The 17547-nt window shown below is 38.6% G+C and overlaps 1 protein-coding gene across 4 annotated transcripts in view; it reads right to left on the reverse strand.

The window, feature by feature from the left end:
- Positions 1-17547, reverse strand: part of MYH10 (myosin heavy chain 10) — a 153064-nt gene that overhangs the window by 112830 nt on the left and 22687 nt on the right. For all 4 annotated transcript variants that reach the window (XM_025363725.1, XM_025363723.1, XM_025363722.1 and 1 more), the window contains exon 3: positions 14565-14721. In XM_025363725.1, the coding sequence (XP_025219510.1) occupies positions 14565-14721 (157 nt within the window). The remainder of the gene's footprint in view (positions 1-14564; positions 14722-17547) is intronic.

The raw sequence follows: 17547 nt of genomic DNA on the forward strand, positions 1-17547 counted from the left end.
AAACCCATATCTAGCTCACGGACAAAATTCCCAGTAGAGGATGCAGAATTTCTAATCACTTATGAATATTATTATCCCTATTTCACAGATGAGAAAAAGTTCCTCAGGGAGGCTAGGTAATCCTCCCAAGTGACACAGCTAAAAAGGGGCAAGGTTGCTGGGATGAGGACCCAGGCCTGTCTGCCTCTAGCACCTGTGTGTGTTCTCAACAATACGAAACAAGTTTGTCATTGCCTAGAAAGGAATTGAGCTCACAGGGCCTGGCCCAAGTAGCTTTTTCGCTGCTTGCCATGCTGTGCTTGCTTTTCCTCTGGTGGATGTCTCAGGTGCCCAAGGAGGATTTCACAGCAGTTAGGCATAAATAACTTCCATGAAAGAGAAATAAGTGCTGTGTTCACTATGTCATATTCTTTTTATATAATATTATTAAACAAATCCATTCATATATTCTATGTATAAACTGAGATTTACAAAGAACATAGTACTGTCCTGCCCCTCAAGTCTAATTTCTTTTTTCTTTTTCTTTTTTCAGACAGAGTCTTGCTCTGTTGCCCAGGCTGCAGTGCAGTGGTGTGATTTCAGCTCACTGCAACCTCTGTCTCCTGGGCTCAAGTAATCCTCCCACCTCAGTCTCCTGAGTAGCTGGGACCACAGGCAGGTGCCACCATGCCCGGCTAATTTTTGTATCTTTGTAGAGACAGGGTTTTGCCATGTTGCCCAGGCTGGTCTTGAACTCCTAGGCTTAAGGGATCCACCTGCCTCGGCCTCCCACAGTGTTGGGATTACAGGTATGAGTCATGGCACCCGGCCCTAATTTCATTCTGATAGCTCATAACCCGGTGTTATTCTTCCTTCTGGCTGCCACAGCCAACATTCATAGTACATAGTCGATGTCTGCCTCCTTTATTCATTTACCTACACAGAGGTCACACTATATCCTTTCTTCCAACATACTCTTCCTAGACCCACAACCACTGGGATATCTCCTGCATGTCCCTTTGGCCTCAATCCAACTTCACCTCCTCTAGGAATACCTTCCCAGACGCTCTCCCTCAGGTCTCTCAATGTTGCCTTCTTTTAAGTGTATTTTAGAATCAGACAAACAATACTGCAGTTGACTGCCCACTAGAATGCATTGCTTGAGATCCGAGACTGTGTTACTTCTTTATTCTCAGCATTAACAGCCTTGGTGAGCCATAGCTAGCTTTTGCTGAGAGAAACCCAGGGCTAGGTGCCGTGTGGGCACTGGCAAGATAATGGGGCCTGGAGTCTTTTCTAGTTCTAGCTCTGCCACAAACTATGTATCTATAAATGAGGCACTTATTCCTTGCTGGCTGGTTCTTCACCTATAAACCATGATTTTACCAAGTCTTTGCTTATTCACTCTCAATATGAATCTTCAGACCCCTGAATTTTCCTAGTCTTAGCAATTTCTATAGAACTCCACTATACTAAGTCGTTTATGGCTTTTCGAAAGTAGTATACACATTAAAGAAATCAAAGCACACAAATTAACCCAAATCGAATTGCCTCCTAATTCATTCAAGATGGCATTCTTCCTGCGTCTGTACATGCTATTATCATTGTCTAAAATTTGAGATCTACACTACAGCCTGCTGCACACTTCATTCCGCCACGCTTCTTGCTATCCCACCGCCCACCAAACAACAACCAAAAAAACCCAATTCTCTTCTAGCCAGACCCATCTATTTCTATCATCTGTCTATCTGATCTTGTATTAACTTTGGGCCTCAGTACCCAACCTCCCAGATTCTCTCCAACTCTGTGATGGGAGATGGGCTTGCCAACCTCTCAGATTCTCTCCAACTCTGTGATCAACTCTCCACCTCTGCTTCACTGAATCCTCTCTACCCTTCAAGGATCAACTGCAAAACTATGACAGTTTCCAATGATCTTCATACTCTAAAACCCTGTACATGTAACCAAACAGAGCCTTACGGTGATATTCGAGGGGAAAAAACTCACTTTCGAAAATGCAACTAGCCTTCTAAACACTAGGGACTCATTTGATAGCTCAGTATTTTCCAAAGCACCTTCCAAAAATCACGTAAGGAGGTATGCAATAAATCCATGTTGAATTAAATCATTTTCTCAACATGAGAAAGTTTTCAAATCAGTGATCTGGGCTCTTACCTAAATAAAAACTAGAAAAGAGCAAATTAAATCCAAAGTAAGGAGAAGAAAGGAAATGATAAAGAAATCAATGAAATGGAAAACAGAAAAAAGAAAAAAAAAAATCAATGAAACCAAATGTTCCTTCTTTGAGAAGATCAGTGGTATTGACAAACCTCTAGCCAAGGTAATCAGGAAAAAGGAGAAAAGGACACAAATTGCCAATATCTGGAATTTTTAAGAAGTAATATCATTAAGAACCCACAGATATTAAAAAGATAATAAGAAAATACTAGGAATGACTTTATGACAAACTATTTGACAACTAAGATGAAAGGGATAAATTATTTAAAAGACACAACCACTAAAACTCACTCAAGAAATGGTAACCTGCATAGCCTTCTATGTATTAAAGAAAATGAAATTGTAATTAAAAATCTTCTCACAAAGAAACCATAGCTTTATTAGAAAATTCTACAAAACAGGTAGGGAATAAGTAACACCAATTGTATACAAACTCTTCAAAAAACTGAAGAGGAAGAAGCATTTCTCAATCCATTCTAAGAGACAAACCTTATCCTGATAATGAAATCAGAAAAAGACATTGCAATAAAACAAAACCACATATAAATATTACTCATAAACAAATGCTCAAAAATTCTTAACAAAATATTAGTAAATCAAATCCAGCAATATATATTAAAAAAAGATGATGCACAGAATGAAAAAATGGTGTTTGCCCTGGGAGTGCAAGGCTAGGTCAACATCCCAAAGGTGATAATCTAATTCATCACATCAACAGACTTAAAGAAGAAACACCCTCCGACCATCTGAATAGACGTAAAAAAGCATTTGACAAAACTTAATATCCACTAATGGTTTTTAAAAACTCAGCAAAGTAGAAATACAAGGGAACTTCAACCTGATAAAGGGCAGTTACGAAAAACCCTACAGTTAATACCATGTTTAATCGTGAAAAACTGAAAGCTATCCCTCTAAGATCAGGAACAAGGGAAGGATGTGTGTTCTCACCACTCCTATTCAACACTACAAAGTAAGAAAACAAAATCAAAAGCATGGATTGAAAAGGAGGAAACAGCAATGTCTCTATTTGCAAAGGACATGACTATCTAGACAGAAAATTCCAAACAATCTACAATACACAAAAACAAACAAACAACAAACCCCTTTCAGAATAAGTGGGTTTAGCAAGGTTGCAAAAAAAGTCAATGTATATTTTAAATATCCTATTTCTATATATTAATAATGAACAATTTGAAATTGAAAATTTAAAAGTTCCATTAAAACTAAAAAACATTAAATGTTTAGTTATACCAAGGTTTATGACACATTTGGTTATAAATCTAACAAAGTATATGCGACATCTCTGTATGCTGAAAACTACAAAACACTAATGAAAGAAGTCAAAGACCTACAGAGAGACAAACTGTTCATGGATTGGAAGACTCAATACTGCTGTTAATTCGGCCTCAACTGATCGATAGATTCAGTGAAATCCAATCAAAATGTCAGCAGGATTTGTTGGGCAAAAAGCAACAAACTGACTTCTAAAATGTATATCTATGGAAAGACAAAGGAACTAGAATAAAGAATTTTAAAAAGAACAGTGGTGGAAGACTCACACTACCTGATTTCAAGGTTTACTATAAAGCTACTGTAACCAAGCCAGTGTGACAAAAGGAAAGACATATAGATCAAAGGAACAGAGAGTCCTGGAATAGACTTTTGTTGATTTTCCACAAAGGTACAAAGGCAATTCAATTGAGAAACAGTTGTTTCAACAAACAGTGCTAGAACAATTGAATACCCATACGCAAAAAGATGAATCTCAACCCATAGTTTGCACCATATACAACAATTAACCCAAAATAGGTCACAGACTGGGAGGACAAAAATTGCAAATCACTTATCCAATAAAAGACATATCTAGAAAGGACAAAGAACTCTCAAAATTGAAAAATTAGAAAACTATCAAACTTTTTAAAATGATAATAACATTTGGACATTTCACCAAAGATATACAGATCTTAAGCACATCAAAAGATGCATTAGGAAAATGCAACTTAAAACTACAGTGAGATACTACTGCTCGTCTATTAGAAAGACTACAATTTAATAAAGATGGACAATACCAAGGGCTAACAAGGATGGCAAATACCTAGAATTTATCTGTTGCTGGTAGAAATGCAAAATGGCACAGCCACTTTGGAAAATAGTTTGGTAATTTTTTATAAAGTTAAACACACATCTACCATATGACCCAGTGATCCTACTCCTAGGTATTGACTCAAATGAAATGAAAACTTAGGCTCACACAAAAGCCTGTATACGAAGGTTGGCCCATGTCATCTGTGGGGGATTGGTTCCACGACAATCCCAACCCACAGCAAATTAAAAAAATCCATGCATACTCAAGTCCCTTATATAAAATGGCAGAGTATCTGCATATACCCTACACACATCCTCCCATATGTTAATACTTTAAGACCTGTCTACATTACTTATAATAGTACCATGAAAATGCTACGTAAATAGTTGTTATATTGTTTAGGGAATAATGAAAAGAACAAAAGTCTGCCTGTACATCTTCAGTATAGGCGCAACCATCCATTATTTTCCCTAATCCACAGTTGCTTGAATCTGCAGATCTGGGACCCTCGAATACAGAGGGCCAACTGTACAGTGTCTTAATTGCCAAAAACCGAAAACAATCTAAATGTTCTTTACACGGTGAATGAATAAACAAACCATGGAATAGGCATACAATGGACTATTACTCAGCACTAAAAAAGAGTGAACTACTGGTGAATGAATCTCAAATGCATTATGCTAATAAAAGAAGCCACACTCAAAAGGTTAAAGTGTGGATGACTATATGACATCCTCGAAATGGCAGCACTAGCATTTACTACTAGCGTTTATTTATTTTTGGCTATAGTAAAGGATAACGGGTGATTCATCAGAAAGCTAATGATTTTTGGGCATTTTTAAACTAATCGCCCTATGAAATCACCATTTCACGCTCCCTAATCCCTTCAGTCTGTGTGCCCTCACCCTCTTTTCGTTTTCCTCATACTACTCAATATTGTCTTTATTTGTACGCTGTCTCCCCAGTAAGAACAGTTCTTTTTTTTTTTTTTTTTTGAGACGGAGTTTCACTCTTGTTACTCAGGCTGGAGTGCAACGGCGCAATCTCGGCTCACCGCAACCTCCGCCTCCCAGGTTCAAGTGATTCTCCCGCCTCAGCCTCCCAAGTAGCTGGGATTACAGGTATGCGCCACCACACCCGGCTAATTTTGTATTTTTATTAGAGACAGGGGTTTCTCCATGTTGGTCAGGCTGGTCTCGAACTCCTGACCTCAGGTGATCCTCCTGCCTTGGCCTCCCAAAGTGCTGAGATTGCAGGCGTGAGCCACCATGCCCAGCCTAAGAACAGTTCTTTAATGGTGTCAACGCAAGGGTTTTACCATATCTTACAGCTTCACAGGGTGAGTGAGGAGGGGCTGTTCCTACTGTCTATATTTCTACATCAGAAGATTCAATACATAGATCCAAGACAACTATAAACCATTATTAAATGTTCCTTTTCCTGACATAAAATAATGCCTTTTGTCCCTGTTTTGGCTTTGAGGTGTACTTTAGGCTGAAGTGACTTTAGACTATGCTTTCTTTTTGTATGCATTTGGCTGAGGTATCTGCCCAGTCTTGTACTTTTATTATTTGGCTACTTTGAGATGTCTTTCTTGTAAATGGCATATGATTGTATTAGGCTCTCTTTTATTTACAGGGGTGTTACAAGTACTTATGTTTGTTGTTATAAGCGTTATATTTGGTGTTACATATTTTGTGACTTTTTTTTTTTTTTTTTAAATTGAGATGGAGTCTCGCTCTGTTACCCAAGCTGGAATACAGTGGCGCGATCTTGGTTTACTGAAACCTCTGCTTCTCGGGTTCAAGTGATTCGCGTGCCTCAGTGTCCCAAGCAGCTGGGATTACAGGCATGTGTCACCACGCTCAGCTAATTCTTTTATATTTTGAGTAGAGATGGGGTATCGCCATGTTGGCCAGGCTGGTCTCGACTCCTGACCTCGTGATCCACTTGCCTCAGCCTCCCAAAGTACTGGGATTACAGGTGTGAGCCACTGCGCCTGGCCCATTTTCTGACTTTTTAAAGCCTTCCTTGATGTTTCTTTTCAAGAATGGCTTGTTTTCCTTGCTTTTATTTCTCCTAATGTAGGAAACTTGTATCCAGTTTCAAAGTCCTTCAACTTGCATTCTCAAGGTTCACATTTTGATGTATATCAATCTTATTCTTAAAATGCTTATTCTTAAAAGGGAAGGGAAGATCACTCAGTAGGTTCAACACCTTTTCAAGGTGGCTGCTTGGCATTTCGCTATATGGATGAGCCATCCTCTAATTAATTATTTATTGATGTAATAATTGGTTGTTTCCAGTGTTTCTCAGGAAGCTACCAGAGGTTACCCTCTATCCAAAAATGTTAACAGCATATGAGATCCATAAATTAATATAACCAAGGAAAGAAGCAAAAGAAATTTCTAGAGGAAGGGCAAAGGCAAGTCTAAAGAAACAAGTACGAACTGGAGGAGGATAACAGGCTTTGGGAGGTGCGTCAAGGGGGAAAGACCCTGAGAAATTACTTGATGCATTTGTGTCTACTGAAAGAGGATTTGTAGTTCAAATTAACGTAGGTGATTGTAAAACTACCCTAGTCCCCAAAATGGGAAAATTACTAACCACAAGGAAAACAAATTATATAAGAAAGGAAATGTAATCATAGGATAATAATTTAAATGTTGAATGTTAAAATGCAAAATGTTGATTGAACTTCTATCAGGAAGATATGGTGAGGGTTTAGATGAGTATAAAAACTTTTCTTCCAGGCCAGGCGTGGTGGCTCCAGCCTGTAATCCCAGCACTTTGGGAGGCCGAGGCGGGAGGATCACGAGGTCAGAAGATCAAGACCATCCTGGCTAACATGGTGAACCCCGCCTCTACTAAAAATACATAAAAAATTAGTCGGGCGAGGTGGCGGGCGCCTGTAGTCCCAGCTACTCGGGCGGCTGAGGCAGGAGAATGGCGTAAACCCGGGAGGTGGGGCTTGCAATGAGCCAAGATCGTGCCACTGCACTCCAGCCTGGGCAACAGGGTAAGACTCCGTCTCAAAAAAAAAACAAAAAACAAAAAACTCTTCTTCCATAATAGGAAGTCTAAAGATAAAAGAAAGAAAAGAAAGAAGAAAGAAAAGAAAGAAGGGAAGAAAGAAAGGAAAGAAAATGAATATCATAGGCTTCTTACTTATTAATAATTATTTATGTACTTATATACTTATTTACATATGTATGTATATAAGAAGAAATTCCTAAAGAGGGAATCCAGAATAGTTAGGGTATCTCCAGTTTTATGTCTTACTCTACTGTGTATTTGTGTTTTTTAAAAGTATCTTTACATATTGCCTTAATAAAAAGTAAAACATAATTTAAGTATTCAAATTTCTTTGACAAATTCTGATTTTGATGCTATATAGGTTACTCTGCATTTTTATTTTATTTTAGAGATGGAGTCTCTCACTGTCTCCTGGGTTAGAGTGCAATGGTGCAATCTCAGCTCACTGCAACCTCGCCTCCCAGGTTCAAGGGATTCTCCTTGCCTCAGCCTCCCAAGTAGCTGGGATTACAGGTGCCCGCCACCAGGCCTGGCTAATTTTTGTTGTATTTTTAGTAGAGACGGGGTTTCACTATGTAGGCCAGGCTGGTCTCGAACTCCTGACCTCATGTTCCACCTGCCTCGGCCTCCCAAAGTGCTGAGATTACAGGCGTGACCCACCACGCCTGGCCTACTCTGCATTGTTTAGTGGTCTAAACCCATTTAGATTATATAGGAAGTACCTAGTCCTTAAGATTTTTTTTTTTTTTTTCTGAGACAGAGTCTCGCTCTGTCGCCCAGGCTGGAGTGCAGTGGCGCGATCTCGGTTCACTGCAAGCTCCGCCTCCCGGGTTCACGCCATTCTCCTGCCTTAGCCTCTGGAGTAGCTGGGACTATAGGCGTGTGCCACCCTAGTCCTTAAGATTTGACAGACGTGACCACTAAAATCGTTTGGGCCTTGTCTTGAAGACATAAAGATAGATCTTCAACAATGTCTTCTATTTCTCCCATGGACAATGTTCTGGTTAAGTTTTCCACCTTATTTTGAGTCAATTTTGTCTTTGCTTATGGTGTTCTATATACTCTCTGTCATTTCTGGTAGTTCTGTCTTCCTGGTCACACTTGCCAAACATTTGTCTAGTCTGTCTTTTCGTGGGACCAGCTCTTAGTTGTACTTGACAGTTCTAGGAGAAAATGTTCTTTATTCCAATCCACTTATCTCTTCCTACATTTTCCCTCTTGTTTTGGTTCATTTCATTGCTGTATTTTTAAGTACCTTTTTTTATTATGAAATGACACAGAAAAAAAGCAATGTACAGCTCAATAAATTAGCAAAAAAATTGTCCATTATCTATTTTGCTGAATAAATACTTTGTCTATAAATCTTTCTTTGCTAATGAAAATGTTTAGAGCCATGAACTGTTTCTTAAAAGTGGCTTTTGCCACAACTCACAAAATTTTTGTATGTAACATTTTGTAATTTTTTTTTTTTTTTTGATACGGGGTCTGGCTCTGTTGCCCAGGCTGGAGTGCAGTGGCATGATCTCAGCTCACTGCAACCTCCACCTCCCAGGCCCAAGCAATCTTCCCACCTCAGCCTCCTGAGTAGCTAGGACTATAGGAACATGCCACCACACCTGGCTAATTTTTTTATTTTTTATAGAGCTGGGGTTTCACCATGTTGCCCAGGCTGGTCCCAAACTCCTGAGCTCAAGCAATCTGCCCGCCTTAGCCTCCCAAAGTTCTGAGATTACAGGTGTGAGCCATGGTGCCCAGCCTGTTGTAGTCATTTCTAAAGAATCTGTAATGTAAGTTTTGATTTCCTCTTTCACTGAAAGCCATATAGATGAGTGATTAATAACAAAAACATTCATACTCATTAAACACACTCCCACAAACACTAACCCATTTGGAAATCTTTTTATTGCTAATATCTTGTCTTACTGAACTGGACTGTAGCCTATGATTTCTTCTTTCAGGAACTGAGAGTTTTATTGGTGGCCTGCTCTATGAAATTGACATCACGTTTGTAAATGTGCTTTCTGCTTGCATACATACATTTTTCAGTATAAGCTTCCTAAGTTGTATTAAATCACATTCTTTAATACTCTCTTTTTCCCTACTTAATATGTCAAATTCTGAAACAAGCATGTTAAAACTCCCTCTATAACTGTGGTTCACATTCTCTTCACATTTCCAGTAGCAACTGTTTTAAGTATTTGATGCAATGTCAGTGATGTATATGTAAGTATTATCTCTCTCTCCTAGATGATTATATCACACTATTTCTATCTTAAACCTCCAATCTCTCCTCCCTCCTCCTCACTCTCAGCTGAAACCCTGCTTCATTTTCACAAGCTCCTGCCAGCAACCATATCTGCCTACCCACCTGCAACACTGGTTTGAAAAATCTGGCTGTAAAAGGAAGGTGAAAAGAACTAACTTTCTTATTTAAAGTAACGGGTAGAACTTTAGTTAATAGGGAAAACGTAATGCTAACGTTAGGAGCCTATAAAAAGAGAAGCAGAGGATACAGTCACAACCCAGAATAATCAACACCACGAGATTCCTCAGAAGGTTAAGAGGATGTGTTCAGCATCAGAGGTGAAGGACTTGGTAAGACCAGCCTTTGACAGGAGTAGACACAAGAGAGAACGATCTGTTCAGCAAGCCGGGGCAGTTCCTCTCCAAGTGCCTCTGTGGAATGGGAAACAAGCCATCAGCCAGGGAGTAGAGGAGCAAGGAGGAACCCAGAGATCTGGAGCCTGCAGAGGTTTGAAATAGTCATTATGGAGAGTGGGAGGAACAAGGTAGGATTAGCAAGAGTTGACAGTAGAATCAGGGCTCGTGGTCATGAAATTACAGTGGCATTTGTGTGTTCCATTGTGTGAGTATAACTCTAGAAGCATCAGCAACCCAAGTAAGAGCATTAAAAGAGATAAATATCTTGATTCATCCAGGGTGGGAGTTTTACTAAACAAGTATAACCAATGAACAATGGGACAAGGGAGGGGTTTAGGAAATGGATAGAAGAAGGCCATGAAATCTACACTACACAAGGAACAAAGTGAAGGGTGTTGTTAACATATAGGGGGAAAGAAGAACAACTAATGGGCTGAGGATCCACATGAAGGCAAAGAACACATTTAGGAGACTTCTTGACTGGACTACCAATATGGAAGGACGCTGCAATAGAACTTCTGAAACATTATCTGAAATATCAGGTAATTCTAAAATATGGCAAAGTCTAGAGCATCACCACAGATGTTGGTGGCATAAGTCAGAGACGGAGGAAATGAAGGACCTTACGATCAAGGGACTTGACTGTCCATTAAAAACTATGAAGTAACACAGGGTAACAGCAAGGCTTGAGGCAGAGAGGAAACAATGTGCTGAGGCCCATTATGGAATGAGGAGAGGAACCAAGAAGAAAGCTGCTGAAAGTAATGAGTGGTGAGGGAGGTGCAGCTTTCCCAAGGCAGTAAAGGAGTAACGGTTTAGCAGACACATAGACACAGTGTTAGTAAGGACACTAACCCTGTCTCCCAGTGCATAGGATTTGAGTGATGGAGTCCTCTTCACTAAGTGGGCTCATACCCCATATGCGGGGGAAAGCCAAGTCTCAGTTAAAGCTTGAAGGAAAAGAAAATATTCACTGAAGATACTAAACATAGAGAAGGTTTGCACATCGGAGAGTGAGAGTTACCTAAGGCAAAAATGAAAAGGGAATATTACAGAAATGAAAACATGACCGGAAACACAGTGAATTTCATTCCAGGATTCCATGAAGATGGTGGACTCTCAGGTCTTAAATTTTCATGGTGGCCTAAAAAGGTGGCCCCTGCAGGTATTGTTACAGCGAGCAAAACTTTCCTTTCCATCTATCCAGGTCAACAGGGGCTGGAAGCAGTGTCGGTTGCCTGCTGCTGAATGGAAGCTAGCTGGGATGGAACTGGGCTGGTGAGGTGTCAGGAGCAAAGGAAGACAAGCCACAAGGTGGTGAGCCTCACTGTAGGTAGTCCTAGGTGACCTCAGATGATTATGTGCAGGGTAGAGGCCTCAGTGTTCCTGAATTCAGTTCCTAACACACAGTATTGCAAATGAAAAGCCTGATGCTACTGACTCCCTTTCCATGGACAGCATGTCATGTTACCCTATCCACCAAGGTATGCAAGACGAGGCATGTTTCCTTTCATTATTTCCACCCAGCACTTTTATCTGAAGACCTGAGTGTGTTTTTTAATTCCAGTGACCTTTTTCAAAAGTATCACTTTTTTCATGGAACCCAAGAGTCTACACACACATTCCATGTTTCCGACTCCTTCTCTCATAAGTACCATCTGATTCTTTTTGGTTTCCATTCTAGTCTTTAAATCTACTGCTTTAGTTTCCAATTGTGTCTAATCTACCATTCCACGCTTTTAATGAATGCCTGATTTTCTGCAATCAAGTTTACGTCTAAGAATTCTGCTTTCATTCATTCATTCAACAAATATTTATTGAGCAACTACTATGTGCCAGGCACACAACTGCATTTTGATCCAGTATCCCCTAAAATCCAATTTAAAAAAATTAAGCTAGCTTGCTGCTTTTTCACACAAAAAGCAAAAACTTTTCAATATTTTTTATTAATACACTTAAAGATGTGGGATGTGTGACCAAAAAAGTTTGTACATGATATGAAACTAGGAAGGATGATAAATACATTGGATGAAAGAAACAGAATCTTAAAAGCTCTTGGCAGCTTGGATGGGGAATTGAATCTAAAATGATAGATCAGTGGGGCCACGTGCTCTGAATTCTCCACATGGTCCTCGGTCAAGCTATTGATCCTCTTCTTAGGTCCAGTGACACTTGGCTATCCATTCACATTTGTAATTGAAGACCTAGATTGATTGGCATTGGCAGCTAGTGTGAGCTTTATCAGCAATGCTGCATATGCTAATGTCTGATTAGCCCTGAAGATGCCCCCTCAATTATGTCGTGTAGTAGACCAGCAGGTAGCCCCCTACTTACAAAATCAAATACAAAGGGAAATTGTTTAGAGTGGGTTGTTTTCATTTTCTGTATCAAACTTTTAAATTTTTATGTAATCAAAACCATCAACTAATTCCTTTTAACTTTCACATGGAAGTTTATTATTGTGGATAAGAATGTGTCACACTGCCTGGTTTTGAATCCTAGCTTGTATTTTTCACTTATACACTTTCTTCGTCAAGTTATTTATTTCGCTTTCTTGTGCCTTAGTAAAATAGGGACAGTAATTCTATTTACTTTACAAGCTTGTCATGCACTGTATAACAGACACAAAGCCTTTACCCAGTGCTTGGCACACAGTAATTTTCAATAAATGTTTATTCTAGCACTAAAATGATATTAATAATAATATGATATGCTGATAAGCCATATCTGCCTCATATCTTCCTCATTCTGTTTACTCAAGAGGAGTTTTCACCAGCAAAGCCACAGAGCCAACAATTCTTCTTCATACTGTATCCATACAGCTGGTTTGGGAACCCACTAATGGGATATTATTATCTGTTAACTATCATGTTAGATCCAACTCCTCATTCAACCAGTCACGAAATTTTTAAATGCTGTTTCTGTTCATCAAATGTATTATTATCCCTCCCAGTTTCATGCCATTGGCAAATTTTATGGGCATGCATCCCACCTCTTCAAATATGCTGATAAAAATGTTAAAAGGGGGCACACACCCTTTGGCGCACATCCTGATAGACCTGGCCAACCTCAGTCATTAATCAGTCATTAATCAATATATTCACATTGTTTTCAGACTGCTCTCTTAACATATTTCAAGCCCAAGGATTGGTTTAAAGGTTCCCCTTTTTAAAAATTAGAGTGATACATATGAGCCTGTCCCTAGCTTTCTGGAAACTCCCCTTCTATAGAATACTTCAAAGACCAGAGGGTCAACAATCTCAACTGTAAGATGTATCTGTTTAAATGAGGAACAATATGGGCTTAATCAGAGAAGGAGGGCACTTTCTTCAATTTCTTCTCCCACATATGGCATAGTTTGCTCACTAATATACTTTTCTGCATCTAAAGATCATTCTTCTTAACAGAGACAGAACCAAAAACACAAAGAGTGGATGATTCTTCATTCTCCATATCTAACAGCAATTTTTCACAGTCCTAGCCATTTCTTAGTATTCCTAAAGAATACTAAGAAATTGTATTGAACTCCAAAAAAAAAATTATTAAATTTAATCTTTCTTTAAAAGCCTAAGATCATTTTTTAATTACAAAACTGTCCTTACCAACTTATGTCTGACACTATCCTAGTCTTGAAGTACTTCCTGTTTGCCCTGGAAGATCTGGTATATAGTAAGTATCCAAACAAAAACTAGAAGTAGGATATGGGTATTGTACTTCATTAATTCCCTCACACTATCCTTCAGACCTAATCACCAAAAAGGACTTGCCATGACCTGCAATTTGATGAAAAGTGGGTGCAGCACAGCCTGTTTTCTGAAGATTGTGGAATGATTTTATAAGAACCTTATGTTTTTATTAAAACTTATAGAATTTATTAATAAAAAATACATTAAAAAGGAGAGAGAGGGAGAGTTATTACAGAAGATTGGATTTTCACGTAGCACCAGGAACTCCCATGTTTAAATGAAGTCTTGTAGAGCAATAATATTAATTGCATTCAAAACTACTACATTCTGGTTTTTCAAAAATGTCCCTCCATAAATCATTGTGTCTAAAGCCAGGGTTCAAATGAATGACTCCTCAAATTTACATTCATTCTGATCCAAAGGAACACAATCAAAATCAACCAACTTAACACATGCGTTTTAACTTTTATTGTCACCTTTTACACGCTTTTAAATCACAAATAATACTTTATATAATCTTTCCCCAGTGAAGCATCCACCTTTCCTATTATTCTTCCTATTGGTTTTAAAACCTAATATAATGAGCTTCGGTTAGACTGGCTTGTGGTGGGAATCAAATGTATATGAAAACTAGATGCTTTTTAACATATAAATTTATGAGGTATTGTTTTAGAGCAACAAACAAACTTACCATACAGAAAATGGCTACGTTGTCTGTTTTAATCTTAAAAACTCACAATTTTTCTATAATAAACATTACTTTTTTATTAATTAAAAAATAAAATTAAAAACTTTTGTAGAATACACTGAGACATTAAAAAACACTAAATTACATTTAAGAAATTCTGAGCATTTAGTATTCAAATATTTCTAATTACCTTGAAGCATGCATCTGTAAGCAGATTCAGATATAGCATAGATGTGTGGAGGCATCTCATGACGCTTCTTCCCTCTGTACATTTCAATAATATTCTCAGAGTAAATTGGAAGATTCTTGTAAGGGTTTATAACTACACAGAAGAGTCCAGAATAAGTCTAGAATAAAAATAAAATAGAGTATTAAAAAAAAACCTCTGCATTTATCGGTCAGGGTCCAATGAGGAGACAGAAACCACACAGTCATTTAAGCAGGAGATCTTTACCCTTTGGATAATTATAATCTATCCCCCAAATTAAACTTAGCGTATAATGGGCAATTTAGTACTATGAACCACAAGTAGTTCTCCCACAGATAGCTTATTAAGTGGCACTCTGCAGGACTCAATTTCCTCATCCATGAAGTAGAAATAATGTGAGCTTCCTGACTTCATGGGGCTATCATAGGGTACAATCAATATGTTATTTACTTTTTTACATTCATTCTCTCATGAGTACACAAGATGTGAAAGCTCGTTAATGCAGTTTCAGATTCCACATTGCAATTAATCTTTAATATAATAGCATTTGTCCAGTTTGAGTACAGTATCAAAGAAGAATATCCACAATTATCTAAAAAGGGTATTAAAATACTCTTCTGGGCCGGCCATGGTGGCTCATGCCTGTAATCCCAGCACTTTGAGAGGCTGAGGCGGGTGGATCACAAGGTCAGGAGTTCAAGACCAGCCTGGCCAAGATGGTGAAATCCCGTCTCTACTAAAAATACAAAAATTAGCCAGGCACAGTGGCAGGCTCCTGTAATCCCAGCTACTCAGGAGGCTGAGGCAGGAGAATTGCCTGAACCCCGGGGGGCGGAGGTTGCAGTGAGCCTAGATCACGCCACTGCACTCCAGCCTAGGCGACAGACTGAGACTCCATCTCAAAAAACAAAAACAAAAATAAACCAAAAAAACACTCTTCTTTTTTTCCAACTAAATATCTCTATGGCTGGATTTTCTTCATATACTTTAACCAAAATAACATATTATAAAAAAAAAGAATGCAAAAGCAGATATGAGAGTCCAGCTAGTTTGGTTAATGCTAAAGAGATTTGCAAAAATGTAAGAGTTTTCATCCATCTAATTTTTTTGTTTTGGAAAATACAGGGATTTTTTTTCTTAAAAATGTATTTATGTTAACTTGTCATGATTTACTACTATTCTTTTTAAATGAATTAATAAAGATTTTAAAATGTATTTTAATTACTAATACAGTAAATATCAACAAACATAAGCCAAATAAACAAAAGCTCTTCGGGATCTTCAGTAAATAAAAGCTGCCAGGCTAGAAGATACAAACTTTTCCTGATCCATACTGTAACCATTACACAGACTTGGCCCTATGAATGCTTATGACTTGCAGGTTTTTAAAATATAGACACAATGAGTTCTGAGAATATTCTACAAAACTGATTCTGGGCATTATGGAAAAACAAGAGCAGTCAGAACTGCTGACAGATGCTCTAACCCTCTCAGGGACTGAAGGCATCTGGAAGGGCATTCAGTTGCATTACGAAACAGACCTTTTATTTAAGGTGATTTGGGGAGACCAAAATCTAAAAGCAAGAGGACATGAAAAAAGGGCTGGAGAATTGGTACTGCATGGCCAGCTTCCCCAGGGAACACTAAGGGGGGTTCTAACTAACAGCTGCGTTCATAAGAGCTGAAACCCCCAGCAATTGCCACCAGAAAGCCCTCCAGAGGCTACTCTGTTTACTAATGCTAAACCAAGAGAATGAAAGCCTGCCAAAAAATTTCAAGTGATCAAAACTGTCTCTCTGGCTGCCCTCCTTGTATTTTCCTGAACTCACAATTGCAGGCTCAGATGTAGAACGCACTTCCTACTTAGGTTAGTAGTGTAGAAGGGGCAAAGGGCCCCCATCCTAAATTCAGACTTGGGCTGTTTGCTGAAGCCTTACTACTGAGCAGACCAGGAGGTTATCTGTCCATTCTTTGCCTGAGGCTACATTATTACTATTGACTCCTCAAGTCTTCAGACTCTTCGACTTCTTGTATGCAAAGTGCAGACCTCTGCGAACCCTGGGTGGCCCTTGGGCTTCCCAGACCATAACCTTGCACTTTCTCCCAATCAAGTCTCTTGTCTAACTAGTCCTGTATATCTTTGCTGCCCACAGTACAAAAAGGCAATGAGGAACAGTAAAAATAGAGGCTTTATTAAGGGTGAGAAAAACAAAGGAGAGGCAACCTCAATACTTTTTTACTGAGTTTAATTTATATAAAGTTAACAAATCGCAACCATACATTGATGAATTTTTGTACACCCAACCTCACTTTCTCATTCAAAAATTAGATCGCAGTCTATCATGAAGCTACAGATTATACTCTTCAATTTTATAACAGGCAAATAATTAGAGACGAGAAAAGAAAAAAGCTCCAAGAAAGCGAAAATATACAAATTCAGTTTAGTGTCCCATAGTATGTATGGGATGGTAACAGATCATAACTGACATGTTTAATCAGAAGTAATTCCAACATGTGTGTCTACCATGCGTTAAGCACTTTCCTGAGGACTAGAATAAGTGAGAATAAGTCTCACAAATATGAGTTAGTCATCAGAAATATAAAAGGTTAACTAATCATCAGTATCCCATGCTTGCCAAAATGCAGCAGTAATCAATGCTTAAGAAGGAACATTATTAAAGTGTTTAATAAACCTGACTTCTAACTACCTAAAAAGTTAGCTCAAGTATTGAGCTCTTGTATAAACTGATCACTGAATTGATACTGCACCACTTCTATCTTCCCCCACGCACACAGTAGGAAGGTAATGTGTTGTTAAAACAATTATTCTGGAGACCTTAAAGTTCAAATGAACTTTACTAAGTATTTGAATACACGCACAAGATGCTAAGCTTCTTTATGAAACATACACTCTGGGTATGAAGACAAATAGATGCACGCTAAACAACCTACAATGGAAAGCACC

The sequence above is a fragment of the Theropithecus gelada genome, chromosome 16, assembly GCF_003255815.1.
Source record: "Theropithecus gelada isolate Dixy chromosome 16, Tgel_1.0, whole genome shotgun sequence".
Lineage (NCBI taxonomy): Eukaryota > Metazoa > Chordata > Mammalia > Primates > Cercopithecidae > Theropithecus > Theropithecus gelada.